The sequence below is a fragment of the Rattus rattus genome, chromosome 12, assembly GCF_011064425.1.
Source record: "Rattus rattus isolate New Zealand chromosome 12, Rrattus_CSIRO_v1, whole genome shotgun sequence".
Taxonomy (NCBI): Eukaryota; Metazoa; Chordata; class Mammalia; order Rodentia; family Muridae; genus Rattus; species Rattus rattus.
The window spans coordinates 25,440,442-25,467,164 of record NC_046165.1 but is presented as its reverse complement, the minus strand read 5'-3'; the positions used below and the strand labels follow the sequence as shown (position 1 = coordinate 25,467,164).

The 26,723-nt window shown below is 41.5% G+C and overlaps 1 protein-coding gene across 1 annotated transcript; it reads left to right on the top strand.

Annotated features, from left to right (window-relative positions):
• Nucleotides 1-210: 210 nt before the first annotated feature.
• Bora (BORA aurora kinase A activator) lies at nt 211-25,640 on the top strand. Its single transcript, XM_032917811.1, has 12 exons — nt 211-483; nt 1,094-1,261; nt 3,489-3,595; nt 7,303-7,348; nt 10,297-10,378; nt 14,402-14,467; nt 14,979-15,035; nt 15,531-15,757; nt 16,274-16,409; nt 18,821-19,416; nt 23,849-23,980; nt 24,776-25,640. Exons 2-12 carry the CDS (start codon nt 1,109-1,111, stop codon nt 24,839-24,841), a joined length of 1,668 nt encoding a protein of 555 aa, XP_032773702.1. The 5' UTR covers nt 211-483; nt 1,094-1,108; the 3' UTR covers nt 24,842-25,640.
• Nucleotides 25,641-26,723: the final 1,083 nt, after the last annotated feature.

Genomic DNA, 26,723 nt, shown 5'->3' with positions numbered 1-26,723 from the left:
CGTCCAAGCCCCGCCCCCTCGCGCAGAGCGCGGACGCCAGACCGCGTTGATTTGAATTTGGAGCCTCGTTCCCTTGCGCGGAACGTAGAGCGAGGAGTTAGCGTTCGAATTCACCCCACCGCCTCGACGCCATTGGCTGGTTCGCGGACGGCGGTGAGACGCGATTGGCCGGTGGCCTCTCCCCGCCCCGCGCCCTGGTTGGCCGGAGAGCATTGAGGGAGTTAAAGAGTCGGCGCCTGCGGTGGGCCCTGCGGGGTGCTAGAACTTCCACGTTACCCACGAATGTCGGTCCGTCCTCCGTGGCCCCAGGCCTGGACTCCGGTCTCGAGTTGGACCGCTCTGGTTTCCTGGCTGCAGACGTGCCTGTGCGCTCGCCTAGGTGTGAAGGGGAGCAGAGAGGGGGACGCCTGGAAGCTGAATGGTCGCTGGAAGTGACGTCTCTGCTGGTACGGAGGGAGCCCGCTCAACTTTGGTCTTCCAAAAGTAAATTCTTTCTTCTTTTTGTCCCCCACTTCTGGCTGCAATCCTGTTTGGAAGGAGTGCAGCGTGCCTTTGGATCCTGGCGGGAAGTGGTCTTCGGGAAAAGTAGTTTAAATCCCCACCTGGATCCACCCTGTCAGTCATCTGTTCAAGTGAAGACTAACGTGCCAGTAGTAATAATTGCAGTTCTTTATGGAATTACTTGGGTATCCGGAGGGTGTTCATAATGTTTAGTCTGGAGAAAACGAATAAAGAGAACGGCAAATAGGAGTCGTTTGGTTGGAAAGGTGCTTGAGTTTAGTGTAATCAGATTGAACCAGACCTCACTCATAACTGGTTGGCTGGTTCATATATGCCGCCTAACTTCCGTGCATGTGTTGCTTCCTCAGAAAAACGATAGCACCAGTGCCTTACCTCCCCAGCTTCCAGGGTTAGCTTCTCAGGATCATCTGAGAAAACGTACAGGATTAATTCTCCTTTATAAACTATAAACTAACCCCAAGAGGATGCCATTTGGAGTGAACTCTTTGTGAGATGTCGAATGTATTTTTGTCAGGATTAATATCCATGATACTCAGTAATTTTAACATGTATACTTTTGATTTCTTTTTAGTTTGCTTCCTGGGCTATGGGAGATGTCAGCGAATTAAAAATGCAAATAACACCAGCAACTCCAGGAAGGATCCCTGTTTTAAATCCCTTTGAAAGCCCCAGTGATTATTCTAATCTCCATGAACAAACCCTTGCTAGTCCTTCTGTCTTTAAGTCCACAAAACTACCAGTAAGTTTTTTCTTGCCTAGTGATTTTAACTGAAAGTAACTACAAATAATTTTAAGTGTAAATACAAGGAGAAGATGGCACGGAATCTTCTAATGGTTCTTTCAGCAGACATGATCTGAGCGCTCTTACGAGTATAGGTGGGCACCCAGGAACTGCGCACGCACACCAACATAAACAACAGACAGGCTTTGCAAGTTACCTGGTCACAATTGAGTTACTCATACCTGAGACCAAAAACAGCAGCCAAAAGCAGTAAGGAGACAGATATGCCATGTTCTAATAAGGAATTACGGACACTGAAGTTTGAATTTCATATTATTTTTCTGTCATAAAATAGTGATACCTTTGCTTTCTTTTGCCCAGCCATAAAAAAACACTTAGCCCTATTAAAGCTCGCAGTTACTAGAAAAGGAAGGAAACTCCTGTGCTGCTGGAATAAACGCAACAAAAGGAGCAGTTTTGAAATCGTGACGCATGTGCCATGATTAATAGTCATCAGAAGGATGGGACATGGGAAGTGAGGCCAGGCTCCTTCAGTGCGGCTCTTTCCACTTTGCCACACCGGCAGAGTTCTTCTGACTTGTTCACCACGCTCACCTCGAGAAGCTAAAGCAAGGGGTGCTGCTCACATTTATGTCAGTTTGACCTAAGCTCAAGTCTCAGACTCGGTTGAGAAGGTGCGTCCATTAGATTGCGCTACAGCCAAGCCTGCTGGACACTTTCTTAATTAGTACCTAATATAGGATGGCACGGTCTGCCGTGGATGGTTCCGTTCATAGGCTGGCAGTCCCGGGGTCTAAAAAGCAAGCTCAGCACTCCTCCATGGCTGCCTCAGGGCCTGCCTCCAGGTTCCTGTCCTGTTTGAGTTCCTGTCATGACTGCCCTCAATGGTGGTGGTGAATAAGCCTCTTCTCCCCAAGTTGATTTTGGCCATGGTGTTTTATCCCAGCCGTCGTAACCCTAGCTAAGACACCAAATGGCTGTTTCCTCTGCATTTTATGTCAGCTCAGACAGGGAAAAGTTGTGCACGAGCCAGATACAGCTTATATAGTCATTTCGTTAACTTGGCCTTACGATGTTAACTGATTATGATAAAATTTAGCTTATTTTAAAGTTGTCTAAATTAAAATTTTCTTAATCAAAGGTAAATATTGGAGGCTGGGGAAGATAGCTCGGTGGGTAGCAAGCTCGCCATTTGCTGTGCAAGCACAAGGACATGACTTAGAGCCCGAGAACCCCCTGTCACAGGACTGCTGGATGTTTGTCAACCTAATCAGGGAGGGGATTACAGGCCGATCCTGGGCTCCCTGTCTAGCCAGCCTAGATTACTAATTGGATATATCAATGCCAGTGAAAATCCTGTCTCAGAAAACACGATACCTGAGATTGGCCTCCAGCCTCCTAGGGTGCATGTGCACATACATGTGCATGCACACACACAGACATGCACACTTGCATCCATACAAACATGTACATAGATATGCACACAATAATAAAAGAATGCTTTCAATTAAATTGGGTTTGGTTCTGGTTCTGGTTTGGTTGGGTTTGGTTTTTCCAGACAGGGTTTCTTGGTGGATCAAGCGCTCCATACCAGGCTGGCCTGAAACTCACAGAAATCCACCTGCCTCTGCCTCCCGTGGACTGGGACTAAAGGCATGTGCCACCACCTGGCATCGGTTAAATTGTAATTAAACTTCAAAGCCAGAAATTAGAACCTCTTGTCCACCTCCCTCCAAGTACATTTGTAGTTACACTTTCAGATTTGAGTAAGGTTTGGGATCTGCTGGATAGTTACATATGGAGAAGCCCTGGATGGTGTCAAGTGTTTTGAGGATCAGTTATGTCAGGGGCTGTTGGAGCTGCTTGTATAGCTAAGATTTCATTCTCACTGACGATAAAGGCCTTCAGCCTTTGCTAAATTAGGTGTTTGTTTCCCCATGGGCATGGTTTCTCATGAGTGCTAATCGTATTTCTATACCTTTGTTGCTCTGGAGTTTAGAATATTGTGCCATTTTTAAAATTACTCAGAAGATGTTGGTATTTTAAGAGATAGTGTGCCAGGTTACCATTTTCCGTTTAACTTAGAGTCATTGAACTCAGATTTGAAAGTATAAGCTTCAAAAGATTTTTATGTTATTGCCATCTACAGTTTTGAAGGTAACATTGGGTATCATTTTGATGACCTATTTTAGTTTGATTTTATATGTATATCTATTTTATTAAGACTCCAGGGGAATTTAGGTGGTCTATTGATCAGCTGGCTGTAATAAATCCTGTAGAAATAGACCCAGAGGAGATTCATCGTCAGGCTTCCTACTTAAGTCTTTCTCGGTAAGTTTTCCTTTCTCCTACTTGAGTAGAATAACAGACTGTTATGTAAAGAAAAAATACAAACGTCTAAAAGCCTCTTATTTATCTGTGTACATATATCAACAAAGAAAAAAATTAATGTGGATTTTTTTTTCCTTTTTAAGTTTAAAGAATTATATCTGGAAAGATACCTTGACTTAGAATTGCAATCTGTATAGGAATCTGTTTCTTGTATAACTGATACATATACACACATGCCACACACACACACACACACGCTACACACACACACACGCCACACACACATACACATACACGCCACACACACACGTACACATATACACATATACACATGCCACACACACACACACACACACACACACACACACACACACACAAACTCAAAACACTTCTGCCTTCCTAGAGATTGGGTAGCTGGAAAAGTACTTTAACATTTGTACCTTTCTCTATAGTTGTCTCTTTCTGATGTTTGGATTGGTGTCTAAGGATAAAACAAGATTCTTTTCAGTTGCTGCCTCACCAGGGAAGCCTAAAACCTAACACGTTAAAACCCACTGAATGCAGCAGCATGTGTTGGCAGTAGAGAGTTTTAGCGGCATCATTCAACTTTAACACAGTTAAAAGATCTGTGAGTACACACGCAGTATCTGTGAGTGGTGAGTGCGTATGCCACAGAGTGGGTGTGGAGCTCAGAGGGTGGCATTGAGGAGTCTCATTCCGCTTTGGAGTCCAGCGGTTGATTTCAGGTAGAGGGGTGTGCATGACAAGTGCTCTTACCTGCCGAGCCATTTCGTGGGCCCACAAATTCTCTTTTAGTTTTGCATGCCACCTGTGCAGTCTGCACTTCTTTGCCGATGTGTGATGTATTGTTCTGTTTTGTTTTGTTTTTTTTTTTTTTTTTTTTTTCCGGGGCTGGGGACCGAACCCAGGACCTTTCGCTTCCTAGGCAAGCGCTCTACCACTGAGCCAAATCCCCAACCCCTGATGTATTGTTCAAACACTAGTGTGCCTCAGGTTTGTGCTGGCCAACGATGCAGTGAGAGCATACACTTTGCTAGTGGACCAGAACTAGGTTTTTAGTTAACAGATTGCTAGAAAGCATTGCTTATAGCTTAAAGAACCTTTGTTTTATAGTATGATTTTTTTTCTTTTATTGCAAGTAGATTTTTTTTTCCCTCACATAATATATCCTGATTATGGTTTCTCCTCCTTCTATCCCTTCCAGTTTCTCCTCACCTCCCCTCCCATCTGGATCCCACTCCCTCTCCATTCTCTTTAGAAAACAAGCAGGCTTCTAAGGGATGACAATATAATAAAATATAATGTAGTATAATTAATATATGACATGGTGAAACAAAACCTATACATTGGGGTTGGGCAAAGCAAGCAGAAGGAAAAGAGCCTAAGAGAAGACACGAGAATGAGACCCACTCTGTCCACACTGGAAGCCGTGATCTATACATAGCTGCTGCGGACCAGGCAGGCCTGTGCATGCCGCTCCCCTGTGGGTTCATATGCACCTTGCTCACGTTGTCTCTGTGGTGTCCTCCATCTCCTCTTGCTCTTACACTTGTTTTGCCTCCTCTTCTGCAGCGTACCTCAGTTCTGAGAAGAGGGGTTTGATGGAGACATCCGTTTATGCTGACGTTCTCTGCGTAATGTCTGGCTATGATTATCTGTTCTCATCCGCTTCGGGAGGAAACTTCTCTGATAATGGCTGAGCAATGCTTATAGTCTTTTTTCTTTTTTTTTAATACTTGAAAGAGAATCAAATACATGGCTTTGCAGTGTTTAATTTTCTGTCATTAGAGAGGTGTTATTGTTAGTTCAAAGCAATTGGATCTTTCCCTCTGGCTTTAGAATTTTTTCATAGATGCCTCTGTTGAGATGTTCTCCCAAGCATTTGCCTGTCTTTTTCTCCATTTCTCTCTGCTTGGCGTCCTGATGACCATTCACCCATAGTCAATACTCACCTGAAGTCTTAGTCAAAATGGAATAATAGGCTGAGGAGAAAGCATGCAGGACTTTAAATTTTAAATAATACTTCTATAGGGAAGATAACTCAAAGGAATTTATGAGTAATTTTTCCCCCACTCCCCGCAAACTGCATACTGTGTTTTGCCTTATCTCTTCAGTGTATTGAATTCAGACAACTGTGATGTCATCCATACAGAAACATCCTGAGCTCTGAGGCACTGCACATTACTCCTGCCCTGCCAAGCTAACTGGACAAGTAGCCCACAGTTGCCATTACTGTACAAAAATAGGGGTGTGTTACCTGGCTGAGTTTAAAACAAGAATTTTAGTGTATCCGAGTAGGTGAATCTGTTAGCAGGAGAGTGGGAATCTACTCTAATGTTAAATTACTGATGCAGTTCACTGAATGCTTGTAAGACTTGTACCAAAGGAAGTAAGTACGATTCATGCTTGGAATGGCGAGCGGTGGCAGTTGATGCCTCTTCTTAACTAGTCAGGGCCCTCAGGCCTTCCTTTGGTATGTGTAGCTCACAGAGGTCTATCAGAATAAAGGTCAGCACCAGGATTCTGAGCACTTGCCACCCATGTGCATGTGTGGTGTGCTGTAGTAGGTTAGACGTGGTACTTTGCCTGTCTGCCACTGAAGAGTTTCCAGTTCCAGCAATTACTTGGTTAATTACCTGGTTCCAGCAATAATGAGCTGAATATTTCATGCTCGAGCCCCTCTGGTGAAATTGCTGAAGGATTTGGAATGGGCTAAAGGTCGATCGAAACTTACTATAAACTAAATGAGTGCATACAGTTGTTTGGATATGATTATCGTATGGCCATGGTAGTGAAGGCAACTGAATCCTTAGACTTGGCCTGTCACCCATGTAAGACACGCGGATCATCGTAGATTGTTTTTTCATAATTCCCAGACCTGAAAATTTTATTTAACTTTAATTTCTGAAACTCACACACCCACATACAGGCTTCCTTTCCCCACCCACCCCCCTCTTTTTTTTTAACTGTGTATGTGTATGAACAGTTACTGAGAAAAATGATTTGAAATTATTTTTAAAATTTTATTCACCAATCTATGCATGGATTGTACCCATTCTTTCCTGACACAAGATAAAGAAGTGGTCTTACAAGGCTAATTGCCATGTCCTTGGCAAGGACGCCTTGTGTTTGGTACCCGACATTTTATACTACATTTTATAGCAGAAAAATTTGTGTTGTAATTCTGTATTTCATTAGAATAAAAAAGTATTTATTTGGACAAAATTTTATGTTGTTAGTATATTTTAGAATTAATATTTTTGCTTATCCAGAACAATAGGTTCTTAATTTCCTTTCCTAATTGAGCTTATCCTAAAATTACCACTATAATGAAATTGCTGTAATTGAAAAAAAAATTGGACAGTTGTTAGTTTTCTGTCATGTGAATTACTTCATTTCTGTTGCTTAAAAGCACTTTATTTAAAATATGCCATTGGAAGGAAGTTGGCTAAAGGAAGTTTTCTTCCGTGCAGAGTGACTGAGAGGCCAGTAGGCCTGACAGCTAGTGAGAATGTCAGAACACCGCCATGAACTGGGGGCCGTAAGACACGGGCTTTTCTTTTGCAATGAGTTTAATGTTGTCAGTTTTCAATGAAGGGAAATTGTTTCTTTGAAAGGTTATTATTTTTAATGTTCAATAAGGTGAAATAATGGCCTGGTTATTTTTCTTCTTTGTCTCTGTATAGAATAGATAAAGATGTGGAAGACAAAAGACAAAAGGCCATTGAAGAGGTAACTGAACACTGACGATCTTTAAGCCAGCAATGAGCTCTGCCTGCCTGCCTCTCCCTTAAGAAGACTTGAAATCCTTTACCCTCCCTCTTACCAGCTCCCTTCTGGTCCTCAGTGCTCCCTCCCCATAGTCCTGCATCATTCTGAGCTCTTCCCAAGGCCCTCAGCTGTCTGGATAAGTAATCCTCTTAGTGCTCATGGAAGCCATTGGCCTAGCGCCTCTGCCTAGGTTAGTCTGGTTTGGGGCGCTGTTCTCTGCCCATCATCTCATGCTCAAGGCCTAACAGCTTGTCTTCCCGTGCTTCCAGAAGACTGATGAGCACAAACTTCTGATTCCTTTTGGAATTTATGTAAAGGAAGCTGAGTATTTTTACTCAGTCTAGTTTGCATGCAATAATTTTGTCTTTTGTTGTTAACTCTTAAGGATTTTTAAGATATAGAATACATCTCATAACATGGCTTAATCCTCCTAAACTAGTGTAAAGATTACCTAATTCTTTCCTCAGAAAGGTTCAGAGCATCACCTCTTGAATTTTCCTGTTTGCCCTCTGGTCTCCACTACACTTTTCTATTCCTCAGCTACACGTGGCTCCTCTGTACCCCAAAGACTTGTATTAATGGCCTGTTCTGGAGTCAGGTGACTGACCCCTCTGTAGTTTTTCTAACATAAGTTTTCTGTCCCTGATACTTCAGGTTACAGCCTTGTTCTAGAAAATGGTATAATGCTCGATCCTGACAAACCTCCTTTTTCCTTTATGTCTAGTTTTAAATTTCCATTTATTCCTCCCAGTTAAATACCTCAGGTATAGTTTTCCAACATTTTGGAAAATATCTTCTCCTGGAAGTTGTTTCAAGGCAAGTTCAACGGGTAAAACATAGGGGAATAAAATCAGAGTGGAAGTCAGGATTTAGTATACTGTATGCAGAGTATATGTTGTATACATGTCAAGAGCAGACCTGTCCCCTGTAAAGAGAGAACAAAAGCTGTCTTCCTGAAGGAAACTCCTGCGGCCTTAGGACTTTTGCCTGTGTAGTTGGACCTAGTTTTATACCCACAATACCACACATCCTTTAAATGTGCTAGGCAGGCTCATCCTCATTACGGTTTACATCTTGATTTTATTTTATTTTTCTTGATCTTAGATTTTTACAAATAATCACCCATACATATTTTTATATTTTAGTAAGTGTATAAAAATGCCCTGTTGATAGATATTAAGTTCTGTTCGTTATTACAGCGTGTGGTCTGTTCATGCGCTTCTTGCAGTGGACTGGCGAGCTGGAGGCTCTGGAGTTTCAGTATGGGTGGGCCTCACCTTGTTGCCTTTCTAGAGGCCAGAGCGTGTCTGCTCCTTGTCTATGATGCCGCTGCTCGTTTCTGTCCTTTTGTAATACTGATTGTCACCAAACTCTCAAATGTCTGCTCTACTCGTTATTTTAAATGCTTCATATCTGGGTTCTAGTTAATGTCTAACTAGTATAAACGAGTGTGACACTTCCTAAGTTTATGGGTCCTTTGCAGTTCCTTATACTTTCCTATAGCGTTAGCCCGTATATAGCGTTAGCCCGTTCCCATTCCCTTTAGGTTCACCTGATTTCCTTACAGACTCATCCCAGCTTTAGTTAAGGAAATTAGCTTTTGTCCACTATAGCAGTGAACAGAAAACATTCTCATGGGAAACAAAAGAAGGGAAAATACTGCATTAGGAACAAAAGACGCAGCTATAGACAGACAGACAGCAGGTGGATGGATGGATGGGTGGATGGATGGGATGGGTGGATGGATGGATGGGTGGGTGGGTGGGTGGATGGATGGGATGGATGGATGGATGGATGGATGGATGGATGGATGGATGGATGGATGGATGGATGGATGGATGAGTGGGTGGGTGGATGGATGGATGAGCTGTTGGTTGGGTGGGTGGATAGGTGGATAGATGGATGGGTGTGGGTGGATGGATGGATGGGTGGGTGGGTGGGTGGATGGATGGGTGGGTGGGTGGTGGATGGGTGGGGGGGTGGATGGATGGATGGATGGATGGGTGGATGGATGGATGGATGGATGGATGGATGGGTGGATGGATGGATGGGTGGATGGGTGGATGGATGGATGGATGGATGGATGGATGGATGGATGGGTGGGTGGGTGGGTGAATGGGTGGATGATAGATAAATGCGAACATAGATGGATATAGAGAGGCGGGTTTTGTTCGTTTGAGTAGAATGGCTGTGACACAGGCACATGAGCACCAGCTGCTCTCTCTGTATACCTAGCATGCTCTCAGTGATTGCTGCTACGTACTGTAAGTGCTTAATCTGTAGCCAACTTCCAGCTAATAGGATGTCACTGAATGGGAAAAGCATGGTTACACACCACAGTAAGACAGAGGTCACCACATATATACCCAAGGTGTAATTAACCTCAAAGACATAGATTTGGGCAAATGTATAATGATGGGTAAGCAATACGTTTTGAATGATTGATTCAGTGTTATTTATTTAACTATAAATTTATATACTTTCACTTATAATATTGGCTTTAACAAGGTTATCTAAATTCCTGAAAATTTACAATTGGATCTTAAGAGCCAATACAGGCTAAGTCCAGCACACCAGTACTCACATGTGTACTTTTGTGACCATTTACTGCTTCTTATCTTAAATTGTCACCAACTCCAAAACAAATCAGCAGAGAAATCAAAAGTAATTTACCTGTGAATAGTACTCTTAGCTTAATTTGTAAGTTTTAAGTGGTTGATTTAAAGTTGAAGACTTCTCTCTATGTATACTTTATGTTCTTCCCCTTAACTTTGGTCACTTGTGTTGAATATTAACCTTTTAAAATTACTGTTAGTATATATGACACCCTTGATGGTTATTCGAAAACATTGAAGGTACTTTTTTCCCATTTGTGGGGAGTTTAAGCCTAACTGTACAACTTTTCCTAGTTTTTTACTAAAGATGTCATTGTGCCCTCGCCCTGGACCGATCATGATGGAAAACAGCCTTCCGAGCTTCATCCCAGTAAATGTGAGTACTCAGTGCGCCACAGCCAGGGACTGAGTAAATGTGAGTACTCAGTGCGCCACAGACAGGGACTGAGTAAATGTGAGTACTCAGTGCGCCACAGCCAGGGACTGAGTAAATGTGAGTACTCAGTGCGCCACAGACAGGGACTGAGTAAATGTGAGTGCTCAGTGCGCCACAGACAGGGACTGAGTAAATGTGAGTACTCAGTGCGCCACAGACAGGGACTGAGTAAATGTGAGTACTCAGTGCTGCACAGCCAGGGACTGAGTAAATGTGAGGACTCAGTGTGCCACAGCCAGGGACTGAGTAAATGTGAGTACTCAGTGCTGCACAGCCAGGGACTGAGTAAATGTGAGTACTCAGTGCTGCACAGCCAGGGACTGAGTAAATGTGAGTACTCAGTGCTGCACAGCCAGGGACTGAGTAAATGTGAGGACTCAGTGTGCCACAGCCAGGGACTGAGTAAATGTGAGTACTCAGTGCTGCACAGCCAGGGACTGAGTAAATGTGAGTGCTCAGTGTGCCACAGACAGGGACTGAGTAAATGTGAGGACTCAGTGCTGCACAGCCAGGGACTGAGTAAATGTGAGGACTCAGTGTGCCACAGCCAGGGACTAAGTAAATGTGAGTACTCAGTGCGCCACAGACAGGGACTGAGTAAATGTGAGTACTCAGTGCTGCACAGCCATGGACTAAGTAAATGTGAGTACTCAGTGCTGCACAGACAGGGACTGAGTAAATGTGAGTACTCAGTGCTGCACAACCATGGACTAAGTAAATGTGAGGACTCAGTGCTGCACAGCCAGGGACTGAGTAAATGTGAGTACTCAGTGCTGCACAGCCAGGGACTGAGTAAATGTGCAGATTCAACTGCATCTCCACAACGGTGACTGTAGGGAAACATAGGGACCCATTTACAGGCTTTGGTTAGCAGGCTGCTTCAAATTCAATCTTTGCCTGACAAGATTAACTCCTTTTCAGGTAAATATGAAAACTTAATTGAAATGTGTTTGGGTTTTCCTTTGTTGTTTTTTGCTCTTCTCTCCAGAAAGCATTTTTCTTATGACCAGTAAAGTACCAATTCTAAGGATGCCTGCGGAGGTTCATGAGTGCTAATCCGTTAAATGTAGGTGCATCCATTATCAGTAATTTTTGAAGGCCACTTGTTTGTTTGTTTGTTTTTGATGATTTGCCTAGCTACACACAGGTAGGAAGGGTGCTGATGGGAAGATCTGGGGAGGGACAGCTAGCACAGCCGTGCATGTGTGAACTGTGCAGAGGAGAAGAGCAAGCAGCAGTCCCAAGGCAGGGCGTCTGGTACCTGCTCTCACTGTCCTTTGTCTGTGATCACCATCTGTGTGCTCCTAGTGTGAGGAGAACATTCCTTATGGAACCACGGCGACAGGACACATGGGGTGTCTACAAGGGCAGTACTAAGTGCTTTCACTCCTCAGCCTCTGCTGCCGCTGAGCAGGCATCGTTTCAGGAAGGTTGAGCACGTATTAGGATCACTGGTAAGAGTGATAGAGCCTGGGTTAAAGCCAGGCATCTCATATCCTAGCGTTTATCGTCAGCCGTTACAGACTAATAGAACGGAGACCTGGATTGTGGCTGTCCAAGTATTGACCAGAAGAGGGCTCTTTGTTATTCAGTCTTTTTGATTCTGGCTTTCTGTTAAGAAAACGAAAGGATTATGCTAGAGAATTGTCCTTACAGCTTTGAAATTCTGTGTTTGTGGTGACATTTTCATAACTGCTATCCTCTCCCCATTCCCATTTTTTGTATTAGATTTTTTTTTTTACAGATGACTACACTTTAATATAATCTTAGTCTCTTAGTAATAACTTATGTTCTGAGGAAGTGTTTTGCTGAAGTGAGGGAGTATCAGAAACATGAGAAAAAGTCTTTATAGAGGGGCCCAGCTCATGTAGCGTAATGGAGCATCAAGAGACGCTCTACACAACTGTGCTGCTTCCACTAACGCTAGAGACTAGCTTTCAGGACAGAGATCCCTGCGCCCATTGCAAGCACTCAGATGAAAAGAGAGTGCTCCAGAGTATCTTTGTAAAGCTGTGTGTGTGTGTGTGTGTGTGTGTGTGTGTGTGTGTGTGTGTGGAGCTCTTTTGTCACCCTTGGAGGACAGAAAGAGTGTGTCCTTCAAAGAGAGTAGACTCATTTCGTGTCCAGAGTAAAAGAGAGGGAGCTTCCCTTCGTAGAATGGTCTTTCTCCTCTCCTCCTCCTTTTATTTTCTTCCCTTCTTCTCCTCCTCTTTTTTCTTTCTTTTTTTTTTTCCTTGAAATGAAGTCTCATGTTTAAGTCTTGAACTTTGATTTTCTGGCCTGTATTGCTGAATTCGGAGGTTTCTGTTCCTAGCCCACCATATGTAGAGAATGCCATGCCAGGGAGCAAACCCACAGCTGTGCATGGTTGGTAAACATGAGCTTTTTTGGCTCCGTTTTGGAGGTTTCAGACCTCAGATGATTGGCCTTTCTGCTTTGAGCCTGTAACAGCACAGTTCATCATGGTAGGAGAGCAGGATGCGGGGAACATGCTTTAATTGTGGCCAGGTATGGGAGACGAAGGAGGGAGACTGGACCCTCTATCCCCTTCAAGGGTCTATCCTATTGGCCAGTGACTTAGGGTTTATTGCTGTAAACAGACACCATGACCAATGCAAGTCTTATAAAGGACAACATTTAACCGGGGCTGGCTTACAGGTTCAGAGGTTCAGTCCATTAACATCAAGGTGGGAGCATGGCAGCATCCAGGCAGGCATGGTGCAGGAGGAGCTGAATTCCACATCTTCACCCAAAGGAAGCCTCAGCGTCCTGGGAGGAGCTAGGAGGAGGGTCTCCAAGCCCACCCCACAGTGACACGGCTCTACTGTGTAACCTCCACTGAGTTTGGTGCAGAAGAATGGGAGGAAAGTGTCATAATGCATAGATCCAGGCAGTGATCTCCGGCAGTGATCCAGGCAGGCTGAAAACTTTAGGTCAGGGAAGCCTTAGAGGGAGTGGATCACTAGTGCCAAGTCCTTGGGAGTATCTTATCCCTACCCTTCCTTCTCTTTCCCCTGCCCTGTGTTCTGCTTTGCTGTGTTCTGCTTTGATGAAATGTGCACTAGAGTGAGTCTTTCCTCTTGTAAGGGACTTCACTTAGTGTTTGCTCACCACAGTGAGAGCAGCGGTAAAACAGATGGCAACAGACACTCCAAAGGCTTTGGAAGCCTAGTGTGAAGGTGTTCAGACTTTATTCTAAAATCATCTTGTGGTTTTGGCAGGAGGGAATACCAGAATCTAAGGTTGTCTCTATTGCGCCCATTCTGACAGTATTTAACACGTAGCCCGCTTGCTCACACGCGTTCTCAGTTAGGGTTGGTGAACTCAGTAAGTCCACACTGGACCTAGTGATTGGTAAGTTATAAAAGGAGATTTAAAAACGTGAAATCTCTTTTCTTCAGACGGGGCCTCTGCAGCTCTGGCTGTCCTGGGACTCTCTGTAGCCCAGGCTGTCCTTGCTCACAGAGATCTCTTGTCTCTGCCTCCCCGTCCTGGGATGAAGGTGTGCGGCAGCACGCACTGCAAATGCACTGCAGACTCTGATAAAATCGAGTTTTATTCATCACATTTCAGGGTTTCTTCTCTTTGTCAAAATAATCTAATATTTTAATTGAGTTTATCTAAATCCATTTTAGGAAAATTAAATGGCACAGATTTTATGAGATATATTGGCCTTATGTGCTCATTCAGCAATGTATATATGTATCAAAACATTAATTTTCTACCAAAACCACATATAATTATCTGTCATGAAAACTAGTAATTACATGATACCTTCTTATTCGTGTGGTAACCTTTTATTTTTCTTTGCTAAGTAACCCAACAGAAACATACCAAAATTATAAGTTTAAATATTTATCCTTAAAGTATGAAAGACTGATGTATAGCATTTTATTCTAGAAAATGTAACACTGAATTAAATAAATATAAAATTATGATTTTTCTAATTAAAATATTTTGCAGGCTTAACTAGCAATAGTGACTCTCCTGTTGGGAAAAAGCCGAGTCTTCCTTCTCAGAAATGCAATGGTAGGTATGGACAGCGTCTGGAAAGGAGCGCGTTGCATAGTAAGCTGCATTAATATAAACAGAGTTCGAATTGTGCCATTCATTTCAAATTAGGACATTGTTTTGTGAATGAGCTGTAAGAGAACTGACTTTTAAAAACCGATATGTTGAACAGATTGTATTCAGCCACGCTTTAGAAAAATAGCAATCATGTGTTGCTTTCTTGTGAATTGTGAATTGATTTCTGGTTTGGGAAAGATTTAAAGCAAGTGTAGATGATGTGTTCATATGAGAACTCCTAGTGTCTGCTGGTGTCTTGTTCAGTTCCAGGTCAGTCTCAGACCGGGCTGACTAATGCCGTTAGCTCCGATCAGGAAGCTGTGGGAAATGAAGCAGAAGGTGGTGGGGCAGGAGTAGAGTGCACCACGGTCTGGCTCTCCTCCCTGGAGCCTGCTGAGGAGAAGGCTGGTTGGCGGGCCATGCGCCACACATGCCCTGGCCCTCACACACTTCCAATGTCTTTGCTTTTCAGCTGCCTGCCAGACTCTGCTCTCTCTTCCTGTGGATTTTAATTTGGAAGCCGTATTAGGTAAATGCTGTATGACTTGAGTATTTCATAACTAGGTCAGAGGTTTTCATTTTGTTGGCTTTTTGTGAATGGGGGTCTTGTCATTAAACAGGAAACTGTCCTAAAGTTTTTCTGTTTCTTGAATGTGACCTGAGTTGGTGTTTTTATTATGGTGACCTTTACTGTGGGCAGCAAATGATAAACATTTAAATGGTGCTGGTACGACACTGATAACAAGTCGGGCATGGTGGCACACTCCTGGCTGTCAGCAGGCTGAGACAGGTGGATTGCTACAAGTTCAAGGCCAGACTGGGTTCCATAGTAAGGCCCTGACTCAAAACAATAAAAACAGCAAATAAAGAATGAAACACTCAAAAAATAAATATCATTTTAAGCATTATTCACATGTATTGAAAACAATTCAAACCTGTTTTATGACTTTTTTAAAAATGGGTTGCTGTAAGTGTGGTTTCTTCTTCCAATGACCAGCTTTGCTTCTGTTATTGGTGAATATAGGAGACTACTTTAGAGCGGATGACTCTGTGGACCAATCTCCCGGGAACCTCAGTTCTTCGTCTCTCAGAAGAAAGCTCTTTTTAGACGTGAATGGGAGCATCTCCGACTCCTTACCTTCAGCTTCTCCCAGAAGTCCTCCCAGCAGTGCCCGAGGATCTCTTGAGGTGTTTTCTCCAATGGATTTGTCTCCTTTACACTCTAGCAACCGTGTGCAGACACCGTGTGCCGTAAGATGTGGCTGGTTAGCGTGTCATAGGTGTGCTTCGATGTGAACACTCAAATCACATCAGGAGTATTCCCCTCGGCATGACGTCTGCTGGGAAGTTTCTCAGTTTGTATGTGTGATTCCAGCAGACTCCAGCTCTGTGTTTAGAGGTAGATAGGTGAGCAAATCATCTCAAAGAATCGCAGCCTGGGTTACTTACTGAATTAACAAGAGAGTAGCCGGATGACAACTGGGTTAGCATTGATGGAGTAAATTAGAGGTATTTTCATAGACAACTACTTGCTATGAAATGCAGTGAATGACTTGTTTAAACCCAATTCATTTGTGTTGAAATCTTATTTCAAGAATTCTTTAGCAGCCTCATGGTGCCTTTTGTTGTTGGTTTTTGTGGACTCTGAGTTTATAAACATGTTGTGAAGACGACAAAGAACATGCTGCATAACCACAACAAAGAAATTAAATATATTCACCAATTGCTGGCTTGATTTTTATTTTTTAATTTTATTTTGTATCACAGGGACAGTTTTCTTCCAGCCCCATTCAGAACAATGCAAAAAAGTACAGTTTGGGAAGCTTAACCACCAGCCCATCGGCCATCTCTTCACCTACGTTCTCACCAATTGCACTTCAAGTAGGAAGGACACCGCTCTCAGGTACTTCTCGGGATAATGCACAGCTCCAATTGTGCTGCCCGCTTTTGTTGTTTAAAAGGCTCTTTTAGCAGTTACACATGAACACTTTGCTATTCACTTGTAGAAACATTTTTTAAACAAAAGGAACAATGTAAATCAAATGTAGGAGCTTATGCTCTACATCCTAGTACTTGGGAGGTAGAGGCAGGAGGATCATGAATTCAAGCACACCTGGGGATACTTAGATTCACGGCTAGCCTGAGCTACAGTAAGGCTGTTGCGGTTGAGTAAGAATGGCCCTCATTGGCTCATATATTTGAATGCATAGTCATAGGGAGTGGGATTCTTTGAATGAACCAGGATTAGGAGTTGTGGTCTTGATGGAGGTTCAAAAGCCTGTGCCAGGCCTAGTCTCTCTCCCGGGCCTGCTGATCAGGTGAACTGCTTCCTCACCATTCGCACCACCATGATGGTAACAGACTAACCCCCTGAAACTGTAAGCAGGCCCTAACAGAATGTTTTCTTCTGTAAGAGTTGCTATTACCTTGGTGTTTCTTAATAGCAGTAGAACTATGACTTAAGACAAAGACTCTGTCTCAGAAAAAAAAAAAAGGGATGTGCCTGAGGAACAGGGAGTCTGGTGTGGTGTCCTAGAACCAACATCCACGAAGTCTCACCATCATGACTGCCTAAACATGTCCTAAACAGGGACAGCACTGATAGACATGCTAATGTGGTGAGCCCTAGAACCATTTGTATGTATGCATGCATGTATGCATGTATGTATGTAACGTAGACTGAACAGGTTATACTTACATATTTAGGAACACGCATGGATACAACACAAAAAGAAGCTGTGAATTTGGAGGAAGCAGTGCTGTATAGGAGTGTTTATCAAAAGGACTGAGAAGGGGAAATTATGTTATTACAATATCAAAAACTAAAAAACGTTATATAAAATAGAATAGAATGTCAGGTTCCTCATACATATAGAACCACTCTTGACTTTATAAACAGTCAAAAAAATGCCATATTTTTAAAAAGACTGGTGATGTATTTCAGTGTAGAATATGCTATATGTTGTCTATGCTGTTTGATGTGTATGTTCCATCCCTAGCACTACGGAAAGGTGGAGGGTAATTTACCCTGAGTCTAGGATTCTCAGGAGACTTGTCTAATCTAGTTACTCTGATAATCAGTATTTGCCTCACTCCACCAGAGAGATGGCAGTTTTAGAGAGAAGTTGGTTTTTATATGCTTCTTACAGAAACAGATTTTAACAATCGGATATTCAGATCCTGGAAAATATACTTGGTTAAGGTTTTTTGGCTTTTTTCCTGGTGATGGTGGTAGTGTTTTGGTTTCGTTTGTTTGTTTTTTCCAGAGTTGAGGACTAAATCCAGGTCCTTGTTTTTGCTACCTCTGAGCTAAATCCCCAGAGCCAGCTCAGGCTTTTGAAATAAATATGTTCAGAAATGTACATGCTCTTTGAAAAAAAAATTGAGCAATTTCCAAAAGGTTAATATTTTTAGGAAACCTATTCATAGTCAACATTTGAAAAATTAAAAACTTGCTTTTTGTATATATGGGTATAAACATAAGTATAGATATGTTGATAAACATGTTTGTGCACAAAGCATTTATTATAGGTATTTTCACAGTCACTCAAATAGTTGCCTCAAAGCATGCTTTTGAACAATTCTATTCTTGTATCTCTCTACATGTCTTTTGGTTTTGGCTTTCCAAAACCGCCCAGGTTAATTTCCCAGAAGTAAAATTTCATCAGAAGGGTCAAATATTTTGAAAGTTCCTCCTTTCTACTAGCAATTGAACTCAGGTCTCATTCATCCTAGCTACAGAGCTGTATGTATCCCTGCCCATATTTTTAAGGCTTTTGATGAATTTTACTATTTTCATCATAAAAGGTTGTATTAACTGAATTTTCCATTGTAAAACATATTAGGCATTTTTATCATTTTGAGCATTGTTAGGCTCTTTATTATTGTAAATACTGTTTTCCACTTTTTATTTGCCTTTAGGTGTCATTATAAGTGTTTTATGTAATAACACAAATTTTACACACTTGCCTAGTACCGTTGTTAAGTTGTCCAAAAGCCAACTTGTTAGAGATCTTCTCTGTATATGAACAACTTTTGTGTAATGCAGTTTAATTGTGAAGAAATAACTCCTAAGTTAGTTAAATTTTGCAATTAGTTAAAATTTGCAAAGAGAAATAGAAACAAGTTTTGAGCTTGAATTTTTGAGGTATGGACTGGCCTTTTCCATCATTTTTAACACTAAAATTTCAATTCAGTAAACACAGCTGTTACAGGAATTCATCGGTGTTTTCTGGTATGAAATGTAATAACCACTTAAAAATGACTCTTATGTTTTCGTGGTTTGGTGATATGATTTTCCCTGCTTTCCTTCAGAGCACAGGAAGTTTACATTTCATTCTCCTGAAGCTTCCTCTGGAGGAAGTTCTACTGGGATTGCTAATCCAAGCATCAGGAGTCCATATATAGATGGCTGCTCACCAATTAAAACTTGGTCTCCTCGGGGACTCCGAGGTGGTCCTCAGTGTTTGTCGTCACTGATTCGGGTACCTTTTGCTCTTGAGGCTCACAGCGAAGATGAAGACGACGACGTTTCCTCCACAGACGCGGCTGCACTAGGCACACATGCGGTGGCAGCCCCCCCCCAGCAGTTGAACTGTGAGCCTCTGGCGTGTGGCGACCCTTTCGTTGTCAGTGCCGTGCCTGTCACTCAGAGTCAGTCTAGTACCTGTGAGGAAGACCTAGGGCTGCTGGGGGACTTTGAAAGTGAAAGGGACCATGACACCGTGGATATGGTCGATCCGATAGACACAGCGGATGAAAGCACGTGGATAAAAGAGCCCGTGGGTAATGGGAATTCCCCCATGGCTGAGTTTGTGAGTGGAATTGCCTTCAGCATTGAGAACTCCCACATGTGCATGTCGCCTCTTGCAGAGAGCAGTGTTCTGCCCTGTGAAAGCAGTAATGTCCAGGTAAGGCTTTTAATGTGTTAGAGCCTGTGGCTCGGAGAGTTCCCCTGTGACGACAGAAGGCTAATGTGAGGACTACAGTACTCGATGTTTTAAATTACCAGTACTTCTGAGCGTGGGGGTGCACACCTTTAAGGCTAGTACTTGGGAAACAGAGGAAGGCAGATTGTTGGAAATTCAAAGCCAGCAAGTTCCAGGCCACGATGTGAACCTGTCTTTAAATAAAGAAAAAAGTCTATCCCAAAACAAAAGGAGCAGCTGAAACCAGGAGGATTAGTGATTCCTATCTCTTACTCCTATTAACCGCCATCTATTTGTAGTGAGTGGCGAGCAGAAAAGAAGCCAGCCTTCTGCTTCTGCACATTGCTGTTCAGCAACCTCTCAGGAATCCGCTGTCAGTACAGTGCAGTCTCTAGCATAGTATTGAGTTCTAAACTTGCATAGTTCTCTTTTGCCTTAATGTGGTGTAGGAGAAAAAGAAAGCTTAGAGCACATTTATGTGTAACTTTTTATATACTTGAAAACAGTAAACATTTTTTCCATGGAATCACACATTTCCAATTTTCCAAGAAAGTTGTGCATGAGAGACTGAGTAAGTTCCCTGAAGTGAGTAACAGCAGAACCAGGACTGATTCCGGACTCTGCACCTAGAGTCTGCCTTCTCTAATGCCAGTGTAGTTAACACTTAACTTTTTTTTTTTTTTTTTTTGGAGTTAAAAATATGTGTTTGTACATTCCCTTTTTATCCTTTGCTTTTTTTTTTTTAATGGATATTTTCTTTATTTACATTTCAAATGTTATCCCCTTTCCTGGCTTTCCCTCCAGAAACCCCCTATCCTATCTCCCCTCTCCCTGCTTCTCTGAGGGTGCTACCCCACCCATCCATCCACTCCCTCCCCATTCCCTGCACTGGCATTCCCCAACACTGGAACATGAAGCCTTCACAGGACCCAGTGATGCCCGACAAGGCCATCTTTTGCTACATAGGTGGCTGGAGCCATGGGTCCCTTCATGTGTACTCTTTGGTTGATGGTTTAGTCCCTGGGAGCTCTGGTTGGGTGATATTGTTATTGTTGGTATGGAGTTGCAAACCCCTTCAGCTCCTTCAGTCATTTCTCTAACTCCTCCATTCAGGTACCAGTTCTCAGTTCAATGGTTAACTGGGAGAGCATTCATCTCTGTGTTTGTCATGCTCTCAGAGCCTCTCAGGAGACAGGTATATCAGGCTCCTGTCAGCATGCACTTCTTGGCATCCACAATAGTGTCCGGGTTTGGTGAATGTATATGGGATGGATCTCCAGGTGTGGCAGTCTCTGGATGGCCTTTCCTTCAGTCTCTGCTCCACATTTTATCTCCATATTTACTCCTGTGAGCATTTTGTTCCCCCTTCTAAGAAGGACTGAAGCTTACACACTTTGGTCTTCCTTCTTCTTGAGGTTCATGTGGTCTGTAAATTATATCTTGGGTATTTCGAGCTTTTGAGCTAATATCCACTTATCAGTGAGCACATGTCATGTGTGTTCTTTTGTGATTGGGGTACCTCACTCAGGATATTTTCTAGTTCTATTTGCCTAAAATTTTTATGATGGCATTGTTTTTAATAGGTGAGTAGTACTCCATTGTATAAATGTACCACATTTTCTATAGCCATTCCTCTGTTGAAGGATATCTGGGTTCTTTCCAGCTTCTGATAATTATAAATAAGGCTGCTATGAACATAGTGGAAGCATGTGTCTTTGTTATATGTTAAAGCATAATTTGGGTATATGCCCAGGAATGGTATAGCTGGGTCCTCAGTTAGTACTATGTCCAATTTTCTGAGGAAACTCCAGACTGATTTCCAGAGTGGTTGTACCAGCTTGAAATCCCACCAACAATGGAGGAGTGTTCCTCTTTCTCTACATCCTCGCCAGCATCTGCTGTCACCTAAGTTTTTGATCTTAGTCATTCTGACTGGTGTGAGGTGGAATCTCAGGGTCGTTTTGATTTGCATCTCCCTGATGACCAAGGATGTTGAACATTTCTTTAGGTGCTTCTCGGCCATTCAGTATTCCTCAGTTGAGAATTCTTTCTTTAGCTCTGTAGCCCATTTTTTAATAGGGTTATTTGTCTCTGGAGTCAAACTTCTTGAGTTCTTTGTATATATTGAATATTATCCCTCTATCAGATGTAGGATTGGTAAAGACCTTTTCCCAATCTGTTGGTTGCCATTTTGTCCTAATGACAATGTCCTTTGCTTTAATGAAGCTTTGCAATTTTATGAGATCCCATTTGTCAATTTTTGATCTTAAGAATATAAGCCATGGGTGTTCTGTTCAGGAAATTTTCCCCAATGCCCATGTATTCGAGGCTCTTCCCCACTTTTTCTTCTATTAGTTTGAATGTATCTGGTTTTATATGGAGGTCCTTGATCTACTTGGACTTGAACTTTGTACAAGGCAATAAGAATGGATCAATTTGCATTCTTCTACATGATGACCGCCAGTTGAACCAACACCATTTGTTGAAAATGCTCTCTCTTTTCCACTGGATGGTTTTAGGTCCTTTGTCAAAGATCAATTGACTATAGGTCTGTGGGTTCATTTCTGGGTCTTCAATTCTATTCCATTGATCTTCCTGCCTGTTTCTGTACCAGTACCATACAGCTTTTATCACTATTGCTCTATAATACAGCTTGAGGTCAGGGATAGTGATTCCCCCAGAAGTTCTTTTATTATTGAGAATAGTTTTTCCTATTTTGGGTTTTTGTTATTCCAAATGAATTTGCAAATTGCTCTAACTCTGTGAAGAATTGCATTGGAATTTTGATGGGGATTGCTTTTGGCAAGGTGGCCATCTTTATAATATTAATCCTGCCAATCCATGAGCATGGGAGATCTTTCCATCTTCTGAGATCTTCAATTTCTTTCTTCAGAGACTTGAGGTTCTTGTCAACTTTTACTTGCTTGGTTAGAGTCACATCTCGGTATTTTATATTATTTGTGACTATTGTGAAGGGTGTTGTTTCCCTAATTTTCTTTCTCAGCCTGTTCATCCTTTGAGTAGAGGAAGGCTGCTGATTTGTTTGTTAATTTTATATCCAGCCACTTTGCTGAAGTTGTTTATCAGGCTTAGTAGTTCACTGGTGGAATTTTTGGGGTCACTTAAGTATACTATCATATCATCTGCAAATAGTGATACTTTGACTTCTTTGCAATTTGTATACCTTCGATCTCCTTTTGTTGTCTGATTGCTCTGGCTAGGACTTTGAATACTATATTGAATAAGTAGGGAAAGAGTGGGCAGCCTCATCTAGTCCCTGATTTTAGTAGGATTTAAACATTTTGCTTCAAAATACATGCTATTTTGATCATGGTAATACATTGAACTGCCCATGCCCAGGATGCCCAAACGTCCTTTGACTAACACTCAACACTGTCTAGACTACTCATTATTCCTGCAGCAGCTGTCTTAGCTATGAGACTGACCACTAGTTCACACATTACCTGTATTAAAGAGCTTTTTACAAACTTAGTGTTGACTAAAAAGCACTAAAATCATGATTCTGCCCATTTGCATAAGTCAAAGAAGAGCCAGAGAAGTGGAAAAGCAGTACAGTAAAATATTTTGAGACCATATTCTGTAACTTTTATAAACATACTTTTAATTTTGGCATAGGGGCACATGCCTCTAATCCCAGCACTCTGAAATCTGAGGCAAAATTGTGAATTTAAAGCCAAACAGGATTAGTGCTAAACAAATAATGCTGTTTAACATTAATATACTATGTTCTGCTCTTAATATCGAGCTTTTACTATGTTTAATTTGTAAGCTAAATCTTATCACTGTATGAAAAACATAATAGACATAGGGTTTGGCATTCTCTTTAGTTTCAGGCATTGCCTGGCGTCTTTGAAGGAATTGGATCCTCTGTGATGAGCAAGTATGTACAAACTGTAAAGTGTACAAATCCCTTTCTCCTTTGGGACAAGCCAATTTGTTTCAAAAATATAATAATTTTTCTTATAATATACCACTATGAACAAGTGGCTATGAATATTGTTCAGTCTGCCTTTATTTTTGAATACTCCAAAGAGTATTTAGAAACCACATAAGCAAGCCATTTAGAGATAAGCTAGGGAAACAAGCTGGAAGGGGAAGCTAGTTTATTTTCACTGCGGACATAATCCTAGAAGAGGAGAAAAGCACTTGGTAACTTGTCTACTGATGCTAAAAAGATTACAGCTCCTTTCCATGAAATATATCTCATTAAGTATTAAAGTGAAAAGCAATTTTGTGTAAAGCCTTTATGATTACAGTATTAAAGTTATTCACAATGATCACTATTAATTATATTGTTCATATATAGTGCATTAAACTATTTCATGTAAGTTAGAAAAATGAATGTGAGTTTGCAATCTTATCATTAGGTGTTTTGTTTTTCATTTCCTTCCAGATGGACAGTGGCTATAACACACAGACTTGTGGAAGTAATATCACTGATATTGTTGGGACAGAAAGCTACAGCAAAGAAAATGTCACACAGTCCTTTGAAGCAGAAATGAAACCTCACGTTAATAACATAAAGGTATGGGAAACAGCTTGATAGAAATACTAAGCAGTATGTCAAGTTATATGCGTAGGGAAAGAGGAAAGGCAGAAACCTAAACAACAAGTAATTACCATTAGAGAAGATAGTACAATGGGTATCTATGTAGTTAAAGGCATTTATAAAGACTTGGTGTTTGTGTAGTCATACACAATGGTCTCATTATCTGTCAGATGTTTATCATGTACTTTGATAGTATTTATTATCCTCTCCTGTTCTCACCTCGGTCAAATATTTGTACTAATACAGTTTACTTCTGATGTGGACAGTTCGTGACCCTCGATGTGATCGTTACAACTACACATTCACATTTGGAACCCATCGTTTTAGGAAGTAGACAGGACAATCTTTTGCTAAATAGTTTATTATTATACAGCACAAACATCAACTCTGCAACAAACCCTCTCCCCGTAATGTCCAGTAAGCAATGCACTTTATTTCCCCTTTCATTTTGCTTTGTTATATGTAGTACCAAAACACATGTCCTCTAAAATAGTTGATTTACGGTTCTCCCTGTAAACCTAAGGGAGGGACTCTTTTGAAACAGAATATTAAAATACTGTCTTTGGGGCTAAGGCTATATGTAGCTCAGTAGAACACTTGACTAAAAGAGATTTAAAAAAACAACAACAAAAAACCCCCAGACGAAAACTTTTCATCATTACTCTCCGTTTCAAACCAGGAAATCTGCATATAGACTTTACAAAAATAGTTCCTGTAAGAGTTATATTTTTGAATGGTCCTCAACTGAAGAGGGTATTTTCTTTTTCACAGCAAGATCACGCTGTGCAGAGGTGTTGGATGAAAACTACAAGTCCATCTCAGTGCAGCAGCCTGTAGTCTCAAGACCAAAGACTGCCACTCAGTAGCCCCTGATGTATTTATAAGGGACTTCGAGTTAATGTGATGGTGATGGGGGTACCTGCTTCACGTAATATGCCTAGTTCCCTCCTTAATGTGAAAAGCTGCAAAGGAAATTATGACAGGACCAGATGCTCCAAGTTGTTAAATTACACATTTATTTTTTAAAAATCAATAAATATTTTTATATTTGCTTTGCGTGGTTTGTTTAACAAAAAATTATGACAGACCTCATAGATCTATCCTGTCCTACAGGGTCAATGAACTGCTTTGCTTAAGACTTTGAATGGTAGTCTTAAATTTATCAATTCTTGGGACATGAGAAAAATGTTGAAACAATGCACTATATATATTTTTATATGAAACTGTGAAAGAAATCTTGAGATATAAAACTTACTAAAGGTAAAAAGAAAGTAAAATGGACTTCCTAAAATTTAATTTCTGTGAGGAAATCACTTGGTTCTTGGTATAATCACTCTAGTTAATACTCCCAACTAGAAATGTAGAAAGGTGCTACTGGGCACCATCCTGTATGCTGTCATCCGCAGGGTGAATAAAGGATGCCACAGTAGCACCATTCCTAGGATTTGGTAGGGAGATGAACGGAGACAATTGGGAAAGAGCTATATAAAATACACTGTAAAACTCTGTATGAGAAAAAGATGGATATAATGTGTTTGAGAACAAAGACTGTATTTTTGTACTCCTCTTAAAAACAACATACTCAAAATGACTCATTAGTCCTAGAAAATAAAGATTTACTCACCTTTCTGCCATCTTCCTCCTTGTTCTGTATGGTATTCCATCCTTGATTTGTTTATTGCTAACTTATGCACACTTACACACATGCTCTGACCTCACCTGCCCCACCAACACCAACCAAGGTTGTGAAATATCCAGCACTGGAAGTTGACTGGCCAGTTTAATATGTTTATCTAAAAACAGCTATCATCCATGATTTCTGAGTCTAAGAGGAGCAGCCTCCCTGGCTACCTATCAATTTTCTAAAGTAGGAACTATAACCTAGGTTCAGATAACTTGTCTCCGTCCTTGATCTGGGCTTTATCTGTTAAACAGGAATGGCAGTCCTAAAAGGGCTCTTTTGACTTTGTTTTCAGCTGTTCTCGCAATGTAGCCTTAGCCTTCAGTCAGAACTTTTAAGTCTTGTTTCAGTCTCTAGAACGTGAAGGTCAAAGGTAATCTGGCAGCTTTTTGAGTTTCAGTGCAATCCAGTCATCCTCAATTCTAAGGGGAACTAGTTCCAGGACCACCCATGGATTAAAATAATACCAATCAATGGATACTAATGTCCCTAAATGGCTGCCTTTGTGTGTATGCTATGCACTTATTTCCATATAAGTCAAATCCACTAAAATTACTTCTGATGTTTACTACAATATAGTTATTTAGGTGAATACTGAAAGTGTTTTAACATTCAGCAGAGATGCTGGTTGTTTAAGTGCCTTCATCCTTTCAAAACTGGAGATGCACAGCCTGGCCACTGGGAGGCTGACCATGACTTATGTAATCAGTTTAGTTTCATAACTGGTACTAGAGAAAATATTTTAAAGCCTCAAAGAGACTTTGGGGAATGGAGGTTTTTGATCATAATCTGCTCAAATGAATGTAGGAAACGAGTTTAGATCTGAGGGACCTAGATGATAGCCAGTGTGTGTGACTGACCCCAGCATTAGAGGGGTGGAAACTGGTTGATTCTAACAAGTCTATCTGAAAGTGACAAGCTCCCAAGTTCAGTGAAAGATCCTGTTTCAAAAAATTACAGTGGAAAAACTGAGGACAGCACCTGATGTCCAATTCTGGCTTTAGTGAGTTCTAGGTGAGAACACACATATGTACTAAT

Excerpts from the sequence above, each read along its gene's own strand:
- Bora (XM_032917811.1), top strand. The coding sequence starts at position 1,109 with ATGGGAGATGTCAGCGAATTAAAAATGCAAATAACACCAGCAACTCCA. Across the intron at positions 3,596-7,302 it reads TCCTACTTAAGTCTTTCTCG|AATAGATAAAGATGTGGAAG; the intron begins GTAAGTTTTCCT and ends GTCTCTGTATAG. Across the intron at positions 23,981-24,775 it reads CTCACGTTAATAACATAAAG|CAAGATCACGCTGTGCAGAG; the intron begins GTATGGGAAACA and ends TCTTTTTCACAG.